Genomic DNA, 20107 nt, shown 5'->3' with positions numbered 1-20107 from the left:
GGATCATGGTAACGAGCTTCAAAGTTCACGGAAAGGAAACCCAGATGGCAGCACTGGTATGACCATAAATTAGGCTACGGTGTAAGAGTTGGGAAAACAATAATGTTATTAACCAGAATTTTTTTTCTACTCAAACTGGTTTCGGAACATTAATAATTCAGATGAACGCAGGAACAGAAACTTTCAAATACCGATTCTGCCTGGAGAGAACCAACTGATTTTTTATTTGTATTTTTTTCCGTTTTTAAGCCCTACTTTATGCAATTGACCAATATCGGTAACGGTATCAGCCAATAGTTGTTTGTTAAAACTGGTATCATATCTGTAATATATATTACAAGACAATTATTATATTCTAATATGTCTGGCCTCCTAAAACACCAGTGTGAATGTAATTTAGGCTGAGACAGTATATCACAAATAAAAAGAGGTTTGAGTTCCTTTTAAAGTTCAGCTACAAGTCAATTAACTGATTTTTTTCTGACTTAAGTTTTCTTAGTTTGGAACATGGGTTGGAGCTCTTAATTTTCTTATTTTTTTCTTTTTGAACTTTAAGTCTCAAAATGCATTAGATAGAATAATTTAACTTTAAATTGTACAAAATGTTATTTTTTCCCCCAAGTCTTTATTTGTTGTCTTTTTAAAATACTTTTCATATTGTAATATTATTGTATTGTAAGATTTTGATATTGTTACATCCTTAATTTCGACACTTCATTGCATGGACATTTTTCAAAAAATATTTTGCATTCCACAAAAGGAACAAGTAATCTTTTTAAATTTAATTTTGTATCTTGATGTCCATCGGATGCCCAAGTTGATATAATTCGTTTGGCTCTTAATGAGAAGTCTATAACATACTATGGTTAAAATGTCTCATTTGTAATGTAAAAAACACCCTTTGTACCTTGTAAAAATCAGCCCTTTTCAGAGTGAGCCATTTTTTGCATTTGCCTTTAAATGCTAATGAGCTCTGCTCTCTTCTGTGGGGTGACGAGCCGTACTTTAGCTGCATTTAGTTGTGAAACTATCTAGCACAGTATTAGAAAAGGTGATTTCCAAAGATCCATAAAAAAACCCTTTGCTGTAGGTGAAGCTGGATCACAAATGATTCACACAAACACAGATGCGTTTATGTAGATCGCCAGGCAGATTTTCTTCAAAAATGAAAGTAAGGTTAATCCTCTGCACCTTCAGCGGCTCAGATGTCAGGAGTAAATGACAACTGCTAGGTTCATTATTACATCCAACAACAGACCACCTCAATCCCTTAGGAGCCATTCTTGTCTTCCCCTGCACTGGCGGTGAAACAATGGCGGCTGGACTGTTTACAGCTCACTCAAGGCGGGTCTAAGGTAAGACAGCAGTGTCAATCAACTACTGTGGGAGCAGCCTTGGTCAGTGTGATGTCACACAGACAAGAAGCTCAGAATGGCTTGATTTGAAAAAGGGGATATTATTTATAAAGATTTTAAAAAAATACCACTGGGTGTATTTTTATCACTATATGGTGGTTGTGTACACACACTGCCAACACACATTTATGTTCAAACAACATGCAAAAGTGAGTTTTGCATCCGATGACCCCTTTAAGTTTATTGCACCACATCATCATTGGTGGCATTCATGCATCTGCAACACAATTACATTTCCATCTTATCAAACAAGACATTTGAACTGCAGCTGTGATAAGCGTTCACTTGACTTAGTGCTTCCGTTTTTGCTTCTGCATCTGAACATGAGCACTCATGACAGTAAAGCCAAACGCTCAGCACGGGGTAAAGCAAAACATACACCAGTGTTTGATTCGACCCGCTTTCATGATTGCAGCCGTGTTGATGCCACAGTGGTGAGTGGGCGCACATTAGACCACTCTTGTGCCGGCTGGATGATCACAAGCTCTCTCAGGCCTTTATTAAACAGTAGGCTCCATTGAGACCAAACACAAAGGCCAGTCTTCGTCACACATGCTTTATAATTGACATTTACTGAGCACTTGCTCTTTCTTTAAAGCCGACTTCCCTGCTTTCCATCTCCCTCTCTACAGGCAAATTGAGTAGACAGCCATACTACAGCATGAACTGCACTTGTAAACAAGAGAAGAGCAGTGGTGCATCCAAACTTTTTGAAATTTTTACAATGGCACATATGGAACACAGACTCACTGAAGAGTAGCAAGAAGCATAACCCACAACTCCTGATGATGAGGATGATAATAACAATTTAAAAATATAGCTGCAAGCAGTGATTACCGGTGTTCAAGTGCTTTAAGGCATTTTAGCACATATGAAAAAAGAGACATTACTTAGCAAGCTTGGAACCACCTAAACTAATGATTTAAAAAAGCATTTTTGGAAAATCCAGGTAATTTGCCATAGAAATATGTGTTTTAACAGTTATGACTGTTATAGCACCAGCAGTGGACCAAACTTCGCATGCTTGTTTAGAATCACCTGTCGCATGTGCTCACCGGGTTTTGTGAAGTTTTGAGTTTTCCTTTAGGCTTTGGGTAAATTTGGACCAGCCCATTTTCTAAACAACCCCGTTATAGCCACCCAAAGGGTAAATTTCAACATTTTTGATAATTATTGACCTAGAGAGTGTAGAAAATTGTACTGCAGTGTTTTTTTTTTCTTCCAAAAGTAAGTTTTTGACATCTTCTCAATCATTAAATAGACAATTTAATTGGCAGCAGTGGTTCTAGAGGCAAAGTTGTCCAGAATGAGGAGTTCTATTGTGATACAAATATTGTACGCAACGTACAACCGTTTACACCCTTGAAAAATGTGATATCGCCCCCCCCGAGTGGCCGATTTCTTTCAAATTTCTTTGAGACCTTTGGGGCTGTTAGTCGAACAGGCCCATTGAGTTTTGTTCCAATTGGCCTCTGTTAACCTTGTTTAACAGGTGCTCAAAATTATTCGGCCAATGGCAGGTATGTTTTTTTTAAATATGCAAATGTCCTTTTGGACACCTGTGGCACTTTGGACGAAGACTGTGCAAATTGATTTCCATGTTGAAATGACAAATGGTTGCGCAGTTATAGCCATTTTTGTTTTTCCCCTCTAATAGTCCCACCAAGTGGCCAAGCTCTGCAGTTTTTACTGTGACCTCAGACTGATCTCTTACATATGTGTTCTGAGTTTGGAAAAGTGGTTCCGCCTCTTTCAAACGTTTTGGCGCCCCTTTGCATTGGTTAATCGAAGGTTCTTTTCTTAATCATTATTAATATTCACTCTCCAGAGAATCTTTCTGCACTGGTTTGGTTCTGATCGGGTAAAAAACCTAGGACTAGTTTGCAAAAGTAGGTTTTTAAAAAAAATGCGAAATACCCTAAAATTTCGAATCAAATCTGAGGTGTGCGTTTTGTCCGCCATAAGCCAAGGATTTCAACAACATAAGACACTTGAGCCTTTCGTACTTTTCGTACTCCTGTTTACCCCCGCCCACCAATTTGCGGCATGCCATGTAAACAATTAGAGAGGCAAATGCAGGTCTACGCAGAAACCAAACAAAAAAGATGGCTCAGACAGTGCAAAGTTGTGTAAAAACACTGTCTTTGCATTGTTTTGATCACAATATTAGGAAAGACTGGATGAACTTTATTTTTAATGAAGACCCAGATCATGTCAGAAAGAACTTGGTTCTTTGTTCACTTTATTTTACTGTGGATTCATTTACAAACAAGGCACAATTCGATGCAGGATTTTCAGAAGGACTGAAACTAAAAGACATTGCTGTGCCGACTATATTGCATCCAACAGTAATGTCGCAACACACAAGTGTGAGTAACTGTTTTTATTATGTGGTCACTATTGCTTTGTCTGTTATGACAGACTGTACTGAGTGAATATTTATGCATTTTTAACCTAAATCACAGCAGTGTCCATCTATGAAGGATGTAGACTGTCAAACATACACAAGTGTTGGGCAATCATAGCAGTGGGTGTATACTTTCGAGTCTACAATCCGCCACGCCTATTCAAACATTGCATTTTGATGAGGAGGGTTAAACAGGACATAAAATAGCCTATCACTTTTAAATGTGGATGTTATGTAAAAATCTTGATAATATTATAAGTGGACCTCAGAGAACAGTACAAAAGAATGTAAAGGCAGTCCATGACCCCTTTATATCAGGGATGCTAAATCAGTCCTTACTAAAGTTCCACCTCTGGGGACAACCAATCACAGTTTACAATTTTTGGAATTCTGGACATGTCCTTGTAGCGGAGAAAGAAAAAAACTCAACATATCAACTCCCAAACTCCCAAACAAAACCCTGTGCTAAAGCCATCAACGCAACCCTGCATTTACAGGAATTGAACATTATACTCACAAAGGGACAAACCCTAGATTTCCATGTAGAATAAATGCTCAGACCTTACATATGTTCCAATCTCAGGTCATATCCTGGTGGTCAGGAAGCATTAGAATCAGTTGTATTGAATTACATGGTGCTGGCGCTCTGACATTTGACTGACAGATCTGTAAGCGGGCCTGTTATTGACTCTGGATGCTGTTACTCGCTGTCAATCTCCATGGTATTCCTGTATGGAGACTATAGAAAATACAGTTTTCTTTCTAGTTTGTTCATGTCAAATGCAGAGGCCTTTAACTCAAAAAGAGGTGAAATCTAAGCTTCTGACTGTGGCTTGCATTGGCATCAACATTATGAGAATGGATTTCACTATAACAACAGCTTAAGATACAATAAACAGACTTTCAGGGTCACACTTACAGTAGAAACCAACTGCCAAATGTGAGTAAACTGGCTTTCGCAAATGAATAAAACCACAATGTGCCCTGAATTGCTTACAAGATCTCTACAATAGATTTTTTCACCAATTACTTTTAAATCATATGTTCAATGATATTTGACAAGGATATTAATATTATAAATAAATATTATATTATATTAATATTATAAATACAATTACATTTATTATAAATAAATTACTAATAAAAAAATGAGTGAGCACAAGACACTTCCTTCAAAAACATTCCATTGCTTCATTAAAAGTTGTGAGAGAGTACAGCATATTTAGGGTTCGCACGGTTATTGTACTACTGAATATGTTGTTCTGCTAATTTTTGCTGTCTAAACCATGGAAAAACATGTGGAAGCTGCTAAGTCATATAGAGAAGGTCTTAGTAAGCAGGAAGGGGCGTGATATTTTGACAAACTAAAGGTAATAGGTGGTACATACGATACATACGAGCAGTATTAATTAAGATATTAGATATTTCACCTACCTGACTGGAAATGATAAGAACAAACACGAATGTTGTTAGGATTCTTGCCCTGGAAATCCTGGTTTAGTTTGGCCAACCACAAATGCCAGTTCTTTCCTCAGAAGCACTTTTCTCCTTGATTTGTTATCATTTTTGGCAGTCCATAGTACTTCAAATGTGTTTCCTGGTCCAACCAATTAGTACAGCCCAAACATGAAAATAACTGACCATTTTCAGCAGCAATAAAGTTTAGCAAACACAAATGTTAAATTATACTAATTGACAACTTAGATATTTGATTTGAATCAACTTAAAATTTTAAGGCAGCTGGGTTACTTACCCATCTATTAAGTTTAGCAAACACAAATATCTTAGTTGTTACTTAGTACAACTTAACATTTCAAGTTGACTAAACTTATTTTAGTTGACTGAACTTAAAATTTTAAGGCAGCAGGGTAATAAAATATTTTAAGCTGACTCAACAAATTGTGTGTTTTATTTTTTACAGTGTAGAATATTGCACCGCTGGAAATGGCTCTCAGCCAATCAGATTTAAAAAGCACTGTTGTATAACAGTTTTATGACCAGAAAGAAATATTTATAACTGGCAAAAATGAAATGGCTAAAACTTCATTTTGGATTCCGCAAACTACTACATGCCCTCGTTATAATTTAATAGCCAGGGGAAGAGGGGAAAGAAAAGATGTACCATCTTTAACAGCCCTCAAAAAGTGGTAAAACATCCGGAGGCTATTTAGTGTCTGGTGTATAATGCCACCAGTAAGACAGGCAGCTGTGCAAAGCTCTGGTCTTTCAGCTGGTACTGCTGGACTGTAAATGCAAAAATCTGAAGTCTTTCCCATCAAAGCAAGCTCTCCATGGTGAGCCCAAATCACAGCTTCATCCTGAGGACTGACCCAGCAGTGAAGTGAGCGAAGGGAAGAATGTGTTTTGCAGGTGTTAACGGTGCCATGTGTTTCTGTGAAGAGGTTTTCAACAGCATCCAATGATACCCTTTTGACAGGATCCTGGGACGTGTGAGGTCATTTTGGGCTAGAAATATTCCACTCTTTCCTTTATTTCCAGCCCAGCTGGTGAGGTGCTTGAGAAAGTTCTCACATAGAGAGAAAGTTAGAATGTCAAGATTTGTACAAGCTAAAACATGTCTACTCCTGATTTGTTCTTACACACCAAACTGACCTAAAACGACCCACAGAACATAGCTGGACAAGTCTGGAGAATGTTTGTGAAATCAAAAATGTCATATTTTGATTCTATATAAACCATGTCTGACTGAGCCGCATGAAAATCAAGATTTGAAACACATTAAAGTGCTTATAAGACTCAAATCCAGCTAAACCCCAGAATTCATTTATTATTTGACAAGATATGTGGTGCTTCCAATCCACCAGATGGCACTTTTACAATAGACGGCTGGATCAGAGGTCATTAAAAAAGTGTTTACTCGTTGCACGGTGATGAATTGAGCAGAACAGTGTCAGATTTTTCCACTCGTCTCATTAACTATGATAGTTAACCTTTGTCTGGGTCTGGGGCAGGCGGACAGCAACCAGTTGTAATCTAAATTACCCCGTGAGCTCATTAATGCGATTAAAAATTGTTTGCACACAACCGCAAAAAAACTCCACGAACTTTGCGGTTTGATTGTCAAACTTTTGGTAGCACTAGAGAAACAAGCCCCCTCGGTTTACAGCGAAGAACTGAGGTATTTTCTTTCATTTTTTGTTTTCTAAAGTGGAGATGAACCCCTGCTGATTTCACCTTATGAATGAGATGAACTTTTTCCTCGTAAATTGTGAAGCTGTCATTTGTTATCACAAAAGCTGAAGTCAAATGTCGGGTGTACTTCGGAGTTGTTAGCAAGCACCTGCTGAAACTTTTCTGTGTCAACAGCCTTGAAGAGATGCTTAAAAAGTGTGTGGCACAGATGAGTTCATTTCATCTAGCAGGAAACATTCACAGTCTACAAACCAGAGCCTATAATGGAAATCATTTGTCATTCTAAATGCAAAATAAATAGGATGATTGAAAATAAAAAAAGGAAAGGATTTGGGAAAGTAAATATTACATTCATTTAAAAAGCAACTGACTGCTGGTCTGAATCATAATTAGTCTAATGGCAACAAAATAAATAGAGGAGATGGAACCGGTTGTCAGAAGCAATGCATTTCAGTAATTCAATATTTATTTACAGATATATATCTAATAGCTAGTGAAGAGACATTTTAAGGTCATGTCAGATTTTTTGTCTTTTATATCTAATTTAATACAGTTTGTTAATACAATTATTGTTGGTCAGTTTTTTTTAATGATTTTGTGTTACATAATAGTTTTACTCTTTAAATTTGCATTTATTTGGTCAAAATACAGTAAAATTGTAATATTTATGAATTAATAATACTATTTAAAATAACTATTTTTATTTGTAAATATTTTAAAATGTTATTCCCGTGAATTTTTAAAAGCCATTTTCAGTAAAATTTTCATTGTAGAATCTTCAATGTCACATCATTTTTTAGAAATCATTCTAATTTGCTGATCTGGTGCTCATTTGCATTTCTTAATTATTATCAATGTTGAAAACAGTTGTGTTGCTTAATATTTTTGTGAAAACCATGATAAAAGTCTGGATTACTTGATGAATAGAAAGTTTAAAAGAACAGTATTTATTTAAAATAGTAACAATGTAAAAATGTTACTGTCACTTTTAATCAATTTAATGCGTATTTGCTGATAAGTAGTATTTTTTATTCTTAAGAAAAATTTTAAAATTAAATAAAATTAAATATTATAAAATAAAAAATTAAAATAAATTAATATATTTAAATTAAATAATAAATAAATACATTTAAATAAATAAAGTAAATTTATAAAATAAAATAAAATAAAATTTTAAATTAAATTAAATTAAATTAAATTAAATTAAATTAAATTAAATTAAATTAAATTAAATTAAATTATATATACAGTGCCCTCCACTAATATTGGCACCCTTGGTAAATATGAGCAAAGACAGCTATGAAAATAAATCTGCTTTGTTTATCTTTATGATCTTACATTCAAAAAATTCACAAAATGCTAACCTTTCATTGAAGTAAAACAATTAAAAGTGGGGGGAAACTTACGTTATGAAATAAATGTTTTTCCCATATGCATGTTGGGCACAATTATTGGCACCCTTAGAAATTATAATGAGTAAAATATCTCTGAAGTATATTCCCATTCATAGTTGCATTTATTTTGCACACTAGAATGACTAGGAGTATGATATTGTCCAGCAATAACTTCCTGTTTCACAGGATTATAAATATGAGGAGCACAAAGGCCAAATTTCCTTAATCATCCATCACAAGGAATAAAACCAAATGATATAGTTCTGATGTGCAGAACAAGATTGTTAAGCTTCACAAAATAGAAAATGGCTGTAAGAAAAGAGCTAAAGGATTGAAAATCCCAATTTCCATCATTAGGACAATAATTAAGAATTCAAATTAAACTAAAGATGTTACAAATCTGCCTGGAAAAGGACGTGTATCTATATCGTCCTAATGCATGGTGAAGAGGAGAGTTTAAGTGTCCAAAGATTCTCCAAGGATCACAGTAGGAGAATTGCAGAGATTAGTTGATTCTTGGGGCCAAAAGACTAAAAAAAAATTCAAACAGCCCCTACGTCACCACATGTTGTTCAGGAGGGTTTTAAGAAAAATCCTCCTTGCTCATCCAAAAACAAACTCTAGCATATTCAATTGTCAGACACAACTTGAATTTCAAATGGGAATGGCTTCTGTGGTCAGATGAAACTAAAAAAAAGAGCTTTCTGGCAGCAAACACTCAAGGTTTGGTACAAAAAGTACCCCATGCCCACGGTTAAATATACTGATGGATCTTTAATGTTGTGGGCTTATTTTTCTGTCAGAGGTCCTGGACATCTTGTTCAGATACATGGCATCATGGATTCTAGCAAATACCAACAGATAAAAAATGTAAACCTGACTGCATCTGTTAGAAGTTCTATGATGAGCTGTGGTTGGATCTTCCATCGGGACAGTGATCCAAATCAAACATCAAAATCAACACAAAAATGTGTCACTGAGCATAAAATGAAGCTTCTGCCATGGCCGTCCCAGTTGCCTGACCTGAACCCTATAGAAAATGCGTGAGGTGAACTGAAGAGAAGAAGCACCAGCATGGAGCTGGGAAACTAAAGGATCTGAAGAGTTTCTGTATGAAGGAATGGTCTCTGATCTCTTGTCAGGTGTTCTCCAAACTCTTCAGGCATTAAAGAAGAAAACACAGAGCTGTTATCTTGAATAAAGGACATTGCAATAATTGGGTGCCAATAATTGTGGTCAACATGAACTATAGAAAAACATTTATTTCATAAAGAGATTTTCCCCCTGCTTTCCATGGTTTTACTTAAATGATAGGTTAGAATATTGTGAATTTTTTGAATGAAAGATTAAAAGGATAAACAATGCAGATTTATTCTTACAGCCACCTTTGCTCATATTTACCAAGGGTGCCAATATTAGTGGAGGACACTGTATATTGCACATGATTTTAAGGTATAAGCCTTTAGAAAAACCTACTTGAGAAATACTCACTGGAGTAAAATGTGACAACTAACCAGGGTTGCCAAGTTTTCACAACAAAACCTGCCCAATTGCAACTCAAAACTAGCCCAAAAGTAGCCCAATCGTGTTTCGAGGGGGGTCCCCCAGTAAAAATCACATTCCGGGGGGTAAAATACTGGTATTTTGGTAGGGTTCCACTGGTAAAATGAACATTCCAGGGGCTAAATATTACATTATTTGGATCGCTTCAACCCGCAGACATGAAAAACATCCCACGGCAACAGTGTTAAAGTAGCCCAAATCTACTAGAAAACCACAGACTTGACAACACTGCAACTAACCCCTATCTTCCTCACTGTACAAAACCTGCAAGCAACAATCGTCTTCATTTTACGCTTTTAATAAAGGTAATTCAGATAGATGCACAATAATGACATTCTCACCATGCTACGTGCAGATTTCATTTGCGTATACTTCCTGATAACGACACAAACGGCAGGTTTCCTTTCAGCTGGAGACAAAAGGACCTTTTATTACACATGTAATTCACTTTCAGTGTCTAATAGACCTGAGGCTCAGGGTGATATTAATAGATTTCACACACATTATAAAAATGACATCACCCCAGAAAAGACTGAATGCATACTGCTTCCTGACTTCAACTGTTCTAACACAGCCAGGTCAGGATACTTTCTGGGAATTTGGGCATACGACATACATCACATCCCGAATTAGTCCCTCATTAGTCCCAGGTGCAAACCGATCACGAATGCACGAGAAACGGCACAGAGAGCATCACCACGGCCCAGTGATTCAGTAACTAAGCAACACTGAACATCCTCAGCACTAATGATAATTTACTGGTCGATCTAGTTGGAATCAGTGCTATTTTTGATAAATCTTATTTTTTTCTACCTGAGCTCTCCTGTTTGCATCATCTCCGGTTGAATACTAAGCCAGCAAAGTTTAAGTTTGTGACTTCAGCTTATTTCATGGTATTTCGGGCACAGGGAGTTGGGAGTTGAGGGGACATAACAGTCCCAGTGAGTATTTCTATCCTATAATTAAGACATTTTCTATAACCATGTTAAAAAATGTCAGGGATCCTTGCAGGATACATAAATCGAGTCAAACTCAAGTTATTCAGAGCATCAGTTTATAATTTTGATCATTTTTAAACTGAATGACTTAATCATTAAAACCTCTCATAGACTACGGCCTCAGTTACACGGTGTTAAACTCTAATTTTAAACTGTGGCCATGCAAATATCATCCAATTTGGCCACAGCTGGAGCGTGACCAAAGTATAAGACTCCAGTCTGACCCCAAATTTAGGTTTTAACTGCAGCTAATACAACATTTTTGCAATGAAGATGGAAGTTCCTATCAGCAATGTCGCTCACTTAGCCATGAAATAGTCTTGTAGTTATTCATGAGTCGCATAATTTTGTTCTGAACATAAGTCTTATCAATCAAACCGGAAAGCTACTCAGATGTAAAGTGTCTAATGCATCGTAATGAGACGTATGCAATATTTTTCACAAATCACGGAATTGCCATCACATCGCGATGGCGCGCTAATTTATAATTTCTAGCAACTGCTTCGTTAGGCGGGGGTATCATATTCCTTTATTACTGACAGGTTATCTGTCTCAATTAATTTGCAAAGCAGCCAGTGGTCTGAAGTCACAGCACATCATAGCCAGGCAAGATGCATCATTAAATCATCATTTTGTTTGTTATCTTTATTCCTTCTCTCAGTTATTAATGAGTATTAATTATGCAACCTGCCTGAAGATGATGGCGTACGTCCTATGCTGTGGCACAGCAACGGAGATTAATTGATTTTAGTAAATGAGAAACCCATCTTCCTTTATTTTTGAAGTTTTGAGGGCACAAACTTACTAAATCCAAAGTTTCTCCTGAGAAAACAGTATTTAAGAGTTTACAGAAGCAAGTACACAACTGTCTGGACAAATTTCTAGACAAATCATAACAGTAGAATCCTTTGAAGGATAAACATTTCCTCATAATCCAAGATGTTTATGTCTTTTTTTCTTCCGTCGAAAACACATTAGGGTTTTTGAGGAAAACATTCCAGGATTTTTCTCCATATAGTGGACTTCAATAGTGGCCAACATGTTGAAGGTCTAAATTGCAGTTTCAATGCAGCTTCAAAAGGCTCTACACAATCCCAGCTGAGAAATAAGTGTCTTATGACATGATCTGTCATTTTATAAAAAAAAAATAGATAAAATTAATATACTTTTTAACCACAAATGGTCATCCTGCACTAGTTGTGCAATGCACGTCAACGGCTTTACGCATTGCATAATCACGCTGGAAAGGTCGCGTGGTTAATTCTTCATCTGTGTACTTTGGTTCAAAAAGGTAGGATAGGGCGAAAAACATTTTATTTTCAAACTTCAACATCGTTGTTTTACCTTTTTTTGTAAAGAGTGTTTGACTTTCTTTGCACTTTCGCTTTGTAAACACTGGGTTGGTACTTCCACCTACATCATGTGTAGGTTTGGGTACTGTTCACATTTTATTCAGGACAGTACTAGTATCAGTACCAGAAATCTATTACTGGTACCCAACAGTACCTTTTTTCGGTACTTTACTCTCTGTGCAATAACAAAAACATTTATTTCATTGAAAAAATAAGCCCAGAACAGGTTAGTTTGTTTGAATTTTCCCACTTTTCCTCCCTTTCCTTCTCTTAGATTGTAAAAGCGTATTTTACTTTCACTTTCAAATTAGCAGCAATTTGCTGTGGATTCAATTCAAGCAACAACAAAATACAACGGCAAACTCATAGAACTTTTATTCACAAAATGAACAAAAAAAAAAACTATACTATAAGCCTAATACAAAATAAAAAATTACTTTAAATAGTCTAGGTATACAAACTCAGCAAACACTGTGGAACCAAATAAATAAGAAACATAGAACGTTTACTAGTAAAATGAATAAGACAGCTTGGAGGCACGGCAATACATGTTTATGTAATATAAAATAAATAAAACACACAAAGTTTAAATAAAGTAAAAAGCAACAAACACTGTGGAACCACATAAATAAGAAACAAATGTTCAAAAAAATCACCTTAGATAAATGGCAAAAGACAACAGGCTTTTCAAAATCCAAAATAATGCCTAAAAGGGGCTTTTGTTTCTTCTGCTATTGTCTTGTCTTTCTCACCTCACTGTTCTTGTCAGTCAGCTTGACTCACTCTCCTTATTTTGTCCTGTGTGTTTGAACAAGTTGCAGGGGTGACATCATATCATATGGTCTCTCTCTCCTTCTCTCGGTAACGTACGTGACCAGATGCAATCTCAGGTACCGAAATTTGGTACCAGTTGATTTATTGCAAATCAGTATTCGGTAGTACCAACACAATTTGGTCAAGTACGAGTTCGGTACCCAACCCTAGTCACGCGTGACCTTTCCAATGTGACTATGTAATGGGAAAAGTCGAGCTAGTGCAAGATGAGGATTTGTGGTTATAAAGTATATAATTTTTTTCTTTTTTAGAAAATGACAGATCGTTTCGCTAGATAAGACCCTCCTTCCTCAGCTGGGATCGTGTAGAGTGAGTAATTAATGACAGAATTTTCATTTTTGGGTGAGCTATCCCTTTAAAATAACAATTCTATAGTGGATGTTGATTGTATTCTTACAGGATTCTTCAAATATCAACCTGGTCGCATGACGAAAACGTACCTCTTGGAACTTTTCCGCAAGACGCGAAATACATACCACCATTTGTGACATATTCAATGTGAAATGTCCATGAAATTTACATTGCATCTTGTGAAAAAGTTCCCAAAGGTATGGTACAAAAAGTGCTTCTTTAGAAGCACCATTAGAAGCAAACAAAGATTTTCAGTGGAAAAGTATCTGAAATGATCTCAAGTTTGATTTCTGAAGCTAATGGGACTGGACTCTGTTATAAAGCAGCAGTGGTTTCTCATATTATTTTCGCATTAAGGCTCCTAACCACATTGGCATTCAGTCTGTGCATCCAATTACCTAATTTTGAGACTTCGCAGTAAATAAATAATGAGGGCAAAAATAAACAAGTCTTTAGGGGATTGCTGGACCCATGCTAGAAGGCATTTGCAGACTTGAGCAGAAACCCAACAGTGGTGAGACAACCATTACGCTGTGCAGCATAAATGCAAGCCCAGAGGGGCCTCGTGGGTGAGGTGCAGACTGTCCAGAGGCCTATAACTTTCTTCTTGTGCACATGCAGGTGGCTAAGAGCAACATTTATATGCAGCATTACCATAGCGAGGCTGGCTTTCTGCATTAATGCACTACTGCTCTTCTCCCTTCCTACCAAAGCCCTGAATATATCAAGAAATGAATAAATAATAGCAGACTCAGTCCTGTCTGGTGGGCACTCGCCATGATTCGTGGGACCCCCTGACGAGCAATAATTATGTTTCCAGACCAGGAGGTGCTGTATTTTCTAAGTGGCTCCATGCAGTTTGCGGTTGCTGACTGGCACAGATAACTGTGCAGTTGAAGTAAATGACATGGGAAAAATAGTTATTTAGCAGAGAATTTCATCTGATAATTGCAGTACCCTGGCACTGGTGTCATGTGGGCATAGACATCTTGATCAAGGGCACAAAAGCGATTTCAATAATTCCACTTTGTTGAGGCCAGATGTACTGCCAATCTCTGATCATGTATTTTAATGGCTTATATCCAACTTTCACCAAGCTGATTACTCACTAAATACTCATGTTTTCATGCCATTTTAAGTCTTACTTTGACAAAGTGGTTATATCTAAGTGTGTAAGCTGTTTACTTACTTTTTTTTAAATTAGTCTTCCTATTAATGCCCTTATATTTTTTATTCAGACTGATTCCCAAATCCAGAACTTAGACACAAGAAGCAGGATTTATCGAATAACCAATCACAGCCGAACATAACCAGTCATATCCAATCATATTGCCTCCTCTCATGTGACTTTCCCCCATTCATTCTTAATGATCTCCCACTAAACTTACCACACACTTTGATTCCTGCACTGATTGTGCAGACCAAACGGTAGTCGTAGAGACCTAAAACTTGGTGGAATGGTAGTACTCACGCTGCCTACAACGTGACCAAGGCTCATCCCAATCAGCCTGACGGGGGTGCTACTGAACTCCTAAACCATCAGTCGCAGGCTCAAATGTCTTATGTTGTTGGACTCCTTGGCTCACACTGGACAAAATGCACACCTCATAGTCGATCGCAAGCCTGGCGAAATTTTCAGGTATTTAGCATTTTTTTAAAAACCTACTCAGAAATAGTCACTCTCTCAGAAATCTGGAGAGTGACTATCAATAATTATCAAAAAAGTTGAACTTTCAACTCACCATCGCAAAAGGGATGCCAAAATGTTCAAAAGGGGCGGGGCCACTTTTACTAAAATGCTTAGAACTCTTGAACGGAATGAGATATCTCAGAGAGCTCAATCTGAGGTCACATGAAAAAAAAATAGCAGAGCTTGGCCACTTGGTGATGCTATAAGAGGGGAAAAAACAAAAATGGCTATAACTGCTCAACCGTTTGTCCTATCAACATGAAAGTATGCACAGTCTTGGTTCGAAATGCCACAAGTGTCTACAAGGACATTTGCATATCTCAAGAAACATGGCTACCATTGGCCGACGAAGTTTGAACACCTGTTAGACATGGTTTACGGAGGCAGATCGAAATAAAACTCAGTGGGTTGGTTCGACTCACGGCCCCAAAGGTCTGAGAGAAATTGGAAAGAAATCAGCCACTAGGGGGGTGGTATCGCATTTTTCAAGGGTGTAAACGATTGTACATTGTGCAGTTTTTTGCACATATGCACGATATTTATATCATACGATAGAACTCCTCATTCTGGACAGCTTTGCCTCTAGAACCACTGCTGTCAATTAAATCATTTGTTAAATGATTGAGAAGATGTAAAAAAAATATTTTTTGTGAACTAGTTTTAGGTTTGTCACTCAATCTGGAAAAAAACACTGCATTACAATTCTCTAGGCCAATAATTATCAAAAAAAAAATGTTGAAACTTACCCTTTGGAAAACAGGGTCGTTTAGAAAAGGGGCCTGTCCAAATTTACTCAAAATCCTATAAATCCTAAAGGAAAACTCAAAACTTCACAAAACATCCTGAGCATATGCAACAGGTGACTTTAAAGAAGCATGCAAAGTTTTAAGGGGATTGGACCACAGCTGGTGATATAACAGTCATAAACATAAAAACATTTTTCTATGGTTAAGTACCTGGATTTGCCAAAAAACCTTTTTAAATAATTGATTTAGGTAGGTACAGCCTTGCTAAATAATATGTAATGTCTTTTTTTTTTTTTTTTTTTTTTTTTGCGCTTGAACCCCGGTAATTGCCAGCTATATTTTGTTTTATTTTTGTACTACAATTTTTTTCTCATCCAATATTTTGAGGAGACACTGCCTCCATTGCTTCCTCAAGACAGAAAGCAAACAGCCCTGATATAAATTTCTTTTAGACAATTTCCCTCTATGGATAATTCACATAAATCTTCATATTGTATGTTCCTAAAGCATATGTCCAGTAGTTGGATGAACTTGATGAAAACAGGTATTACATGCCCGAAATATAATAGGACAGACAGCTTACAGTCACAGGTGTGTGGGAACAATAGAGAAAAAAAAAGAGGGAAAAAAAACAGCATATGACATTCTTGTCTAACAGGTGAGTGTAATCAAATGCACCTGATCTAAGTAATAAGCCAGATGCAATTAACAGGAATAATGAGGCATAAAAATGCATCATTTCACATGGTGATGATGGTGGGGGATGGCTCTGTATTTTACCCTTGGGTTCTCTGTTTCGCTCTGGTGAAAGTTGGCCATTTATAATTGCATCTGACTCATAAATTAAAAAAAAAAAAATTAATGCACTGTCTCCTTCGCCTACCTCACAATTGCTCAGAGAGAAAAAACTGATAATTTTTATGAAGATATGGCAAGCTGGCTGTTGACACCAATTTATAAAAATGAGTGGCAGGGGGCCTCTGTGGGATGTAATGATGACTGAAATGCTTTGACTGGAGATCACAACTTCAGGACTGTTTTGCTGGAGACATCTGTGCTCCCATGTCCTCTTTCAGAGTGCAGCAGACAATAGGCTGACCTTGAAAAATACTAAATATCTATTTAAAGCAGAACACCACTTCCAGAACAACAATTTACAAATAATTTACTCCTCCTTGTCATCCAAGATGTTCATGTCTTTCTGTATGGTTTTTGAGCATTTCAGGATTTTTCTGCATATAATAAACTTCATTGGTGCCCCAATTTTGAACTTCCAAAATGTAGTTCAAATGCAGCTTCAAATGGCTCTAAATGATCCTAGCCGAGGAAGAAGGGTCTTATCTAGCGAAACAATCAATTTGTATACTTTTTAAGCACAAAAGCTTGTGTAGCACAGGTTCTGGGATGCACATTCACGATGCTACGAATCACGTCTAAGTTTATTGTCTGTGTACTCTGGCTCAAAAAGAGAGAGTATGGCGAAAAACTTCGTCTTATTTCTCCTACAACTTCAGAATTGTCCGACATCATTGTACCTTTTTGTTTGTAAACAGTGTTTGACTTACTTGCACTTCCTTAGTCTTTGCGCGTTCGCTTTGTAAACACTGGGTCTGTAGTTCCGCCTATGTTCCGTGTGACCTTTCGACGTAATTCAATAGTATGTAGTGTCGTGGATGCACACCCCAGAGCTAGTGCTACACAAGGTTTTGTGCTTAAAAGTATACAATTTTTTATTTTCTGAAAAAAAAAAAAAAACAGATCGTTTGGCTAGATAAGACCCTTCTTTCTCAGGTGGGATCATTTAGAGCCATTTGAAGCTGCATTTAAACTGCATTTTGGAAGTTCAAAATCAGGGCATCAATGAAGCCCATTATATGGAGAAAAACTGAGGGCTCTAAAGTATCCCAGCCGAGAAAGAAGGGTCTTATCTAGCGAAATGATCGGTCATTTTTTCGAAAAATAAAAAATTGTATACTTTTTAAGCACAAAAGCTTGTGTAGCACAGGCTCTGGGATGCAGGTCCACGACTCTACAAATCACATCTAGGTTTATTGTCTGTGTACTCTGGCTCAAATCTTATTTTCTTCTACAACTTCAGAATCGTCCGACATCATTGTACCTTTTTGTTTGTAAACAGCGTTTGACTTACTTGCACTTCCTTATTCTGTGCGCGTTCGCTTTGTAAACACTGGGTCTGTAGTTCCGCCTACGTTCCGCGTGACCTTTCGACGTAATTCAATAGTACGTAGTGTCATGGACGCGCATCCCAGAGCTAGTGCTACACGAGGTTTTGTGCTTAAAAGTATACAATTTTTTATTTTCCGAAAAGAATGTCCGACTGTTTCGCTAGATAAGACACTTATTCCTCGGGTGGGATCGTTTAGAGCCATTTGAAGCCGCATTCAAAGTGCATTTTGGAAGTTCAAAATCGGGGCAGAAAAATTCTGAAATGCTTTCCTCAAAAACCATAATTTCTTCACGACTGAAGACAGAAAGACATGAACATCTTGGATGACAAGGGGGTGAGTACCTTATTTGTAAACTGTTGTTCTGGAAGTGGAGTTCTCCTTTAAAGAAACCCTTTGAAATCCTTTCGCAATACAGATTATTACAACATATTTCAAGAGCGGGTTTTTAATTGGAAGGCCACCATGTGAAAACATCAAAGATTCACAGCCTTGTACACAGCAGCTACCAGACGAAGAAAGATGCTTTCACATATTGCAAAGGACACAAAAACAGCAGTGCTTGCTCAGACTATTTACATAATTTAATCAAGCATTAAAACTATGTAATTTGTTGTCTATGTGCTGTTATTCACTTGTTAACCCACATGAGCTGTATTCTTATTTTAGGGGAAAAAAGTAGACTCACGGTCTCCATAGCAACGGAGAGGTCCCACGGTCAGCTTGGCCTCCGAGCCAGGTCGATTCGTGTCCCCGACAGCCACTTGGCTGACCGGTAAGTGGTCTTTATAAACCAGAAGCCCGGAATCGTCCCTCCTACCAAACAATATAATACATAACAAATTGTGAGAAAAAACATTTTCTTTTTTTGAATAACAGTACTAAACCTTAAGAATATTAACTCTCCTTGTTGACAAGATCTAATAAACTCATTAAAGCTTTAATACGCAAACTGTTTGTTTTCTCTCAAAAGCAGCCCTCTGACATTGATGACTAGCTGTTTAATTACAGCAATACAATTTGTTTAATCAGTGGAAACACACACTTCACGTATTTTGCAAAATTAATAAACATTAGTGAATACACGCATACATAAACCTCACAGGTACATGCACTATGTGTGCATTATTTTAATGCCACCATCTATCACGGTGCCAATGCAACTGCAGAAGCCATTTAAAAAACAATTATGTATTGCAAACCTGTAGAGAAAAAAACCCACCATCAACAATGTGGTTGGGAATGAGACGTGCTGCTTTGAAATCCAATGTCCTAATTTGTATCCATTATGCATGGTGGTTCAGTTTGCTTGGGGTTTATGACAAGTGGCGAGAGCATCGCAATAACCCGCTGTCCATCTGTGCATGGGCCATTAACACATATTACTGTGTGTTCAGCTAAACCAGCAACAGAAGCAGTGAAATTCTCTCGTTCCGACAGTCTAGCTGTATACATATTCACAGAATGTATCAAAAACAAGATGATGAAGAAATCCATCAGGAAAACGCAGCCGCTAATATGCTTATAAGATACAACTCACTGACTGAGGCTATGTTTACCTTAAGAATATAGCATTAAAAGATAATTTCCGAGCTCTTGGCATAATGAAACTTGTGCAAACGCATTGTACATTATACAAACACAAACACACAGTTACCCAGGGGCACATAAAGTCTGTTTGGTTATTACATTCCACCAATCCATCCAGTACACTTCCTGTGGAGCGTTAATGCTTGCAAATGTCTTGTAGTCTATAGCTGTTCCAAAACCAAGTGAGCTGCCTTCTAAGGTTCTCCTAATTATTATTTTATTAATTGTATTCTGAAGCGCAGTATAAAAAACTTAAATGAGATATTTGAAAAAGAACTCTGATCAAAAGTAGAGAACACTTACAGATAGCTCTTTGTTATTGGAGTTTATAATTAGCTGGCACCTGGTGCTAATTTCCATAATTATATGACAAAGCCTATTTAACTGGCAGCATTCCTCTAATTTTCAGTGAGATTGCAAGATGGCAG

General features: G+C 37.0%; 1 protein-coding gene across 1 annotated transcript in view; it reads right to left on the bottom strand.

Annotated features, from left to right (window-relative positions):
• cntnap2a (contactin associated protein 2a) overlaps positions 1 to 20107 on the bottom strand; it is a 488873-nt gene that overhangs the window by 91173 nt on the left and 377593 nt on the right. Inside the window, exon 15 of the mRNA XM_051098409.1 lies at positions 18778 to 18905. Coding sequence (XP_050954366.1) covers positions 18778 to 18905 — 128 coding nt within the window. The remainder of the gene's footprint in view (positions 1 to 18777; positions 18906 to 20107) is intronic.

This window comes from Labeo rohita, chromosome 24 (genome assembly GCF_022985175.1).
Source record: "Labeo rohita strain BAU-BD-2019 chromosome 24, IGBB_LRoh.1.0, whole genome shotgun sequence".
In the NCBI taxonomy this organism is placed as follows: Eukaryota; Metazoa; Chordata; class Actinopteri; order Cypriniformes; family Cyprinidae; genus Labeo; species Labeo rohita.
This window is presented reverse-complemented; position numbering and strand designations above follow the sequence as displayed.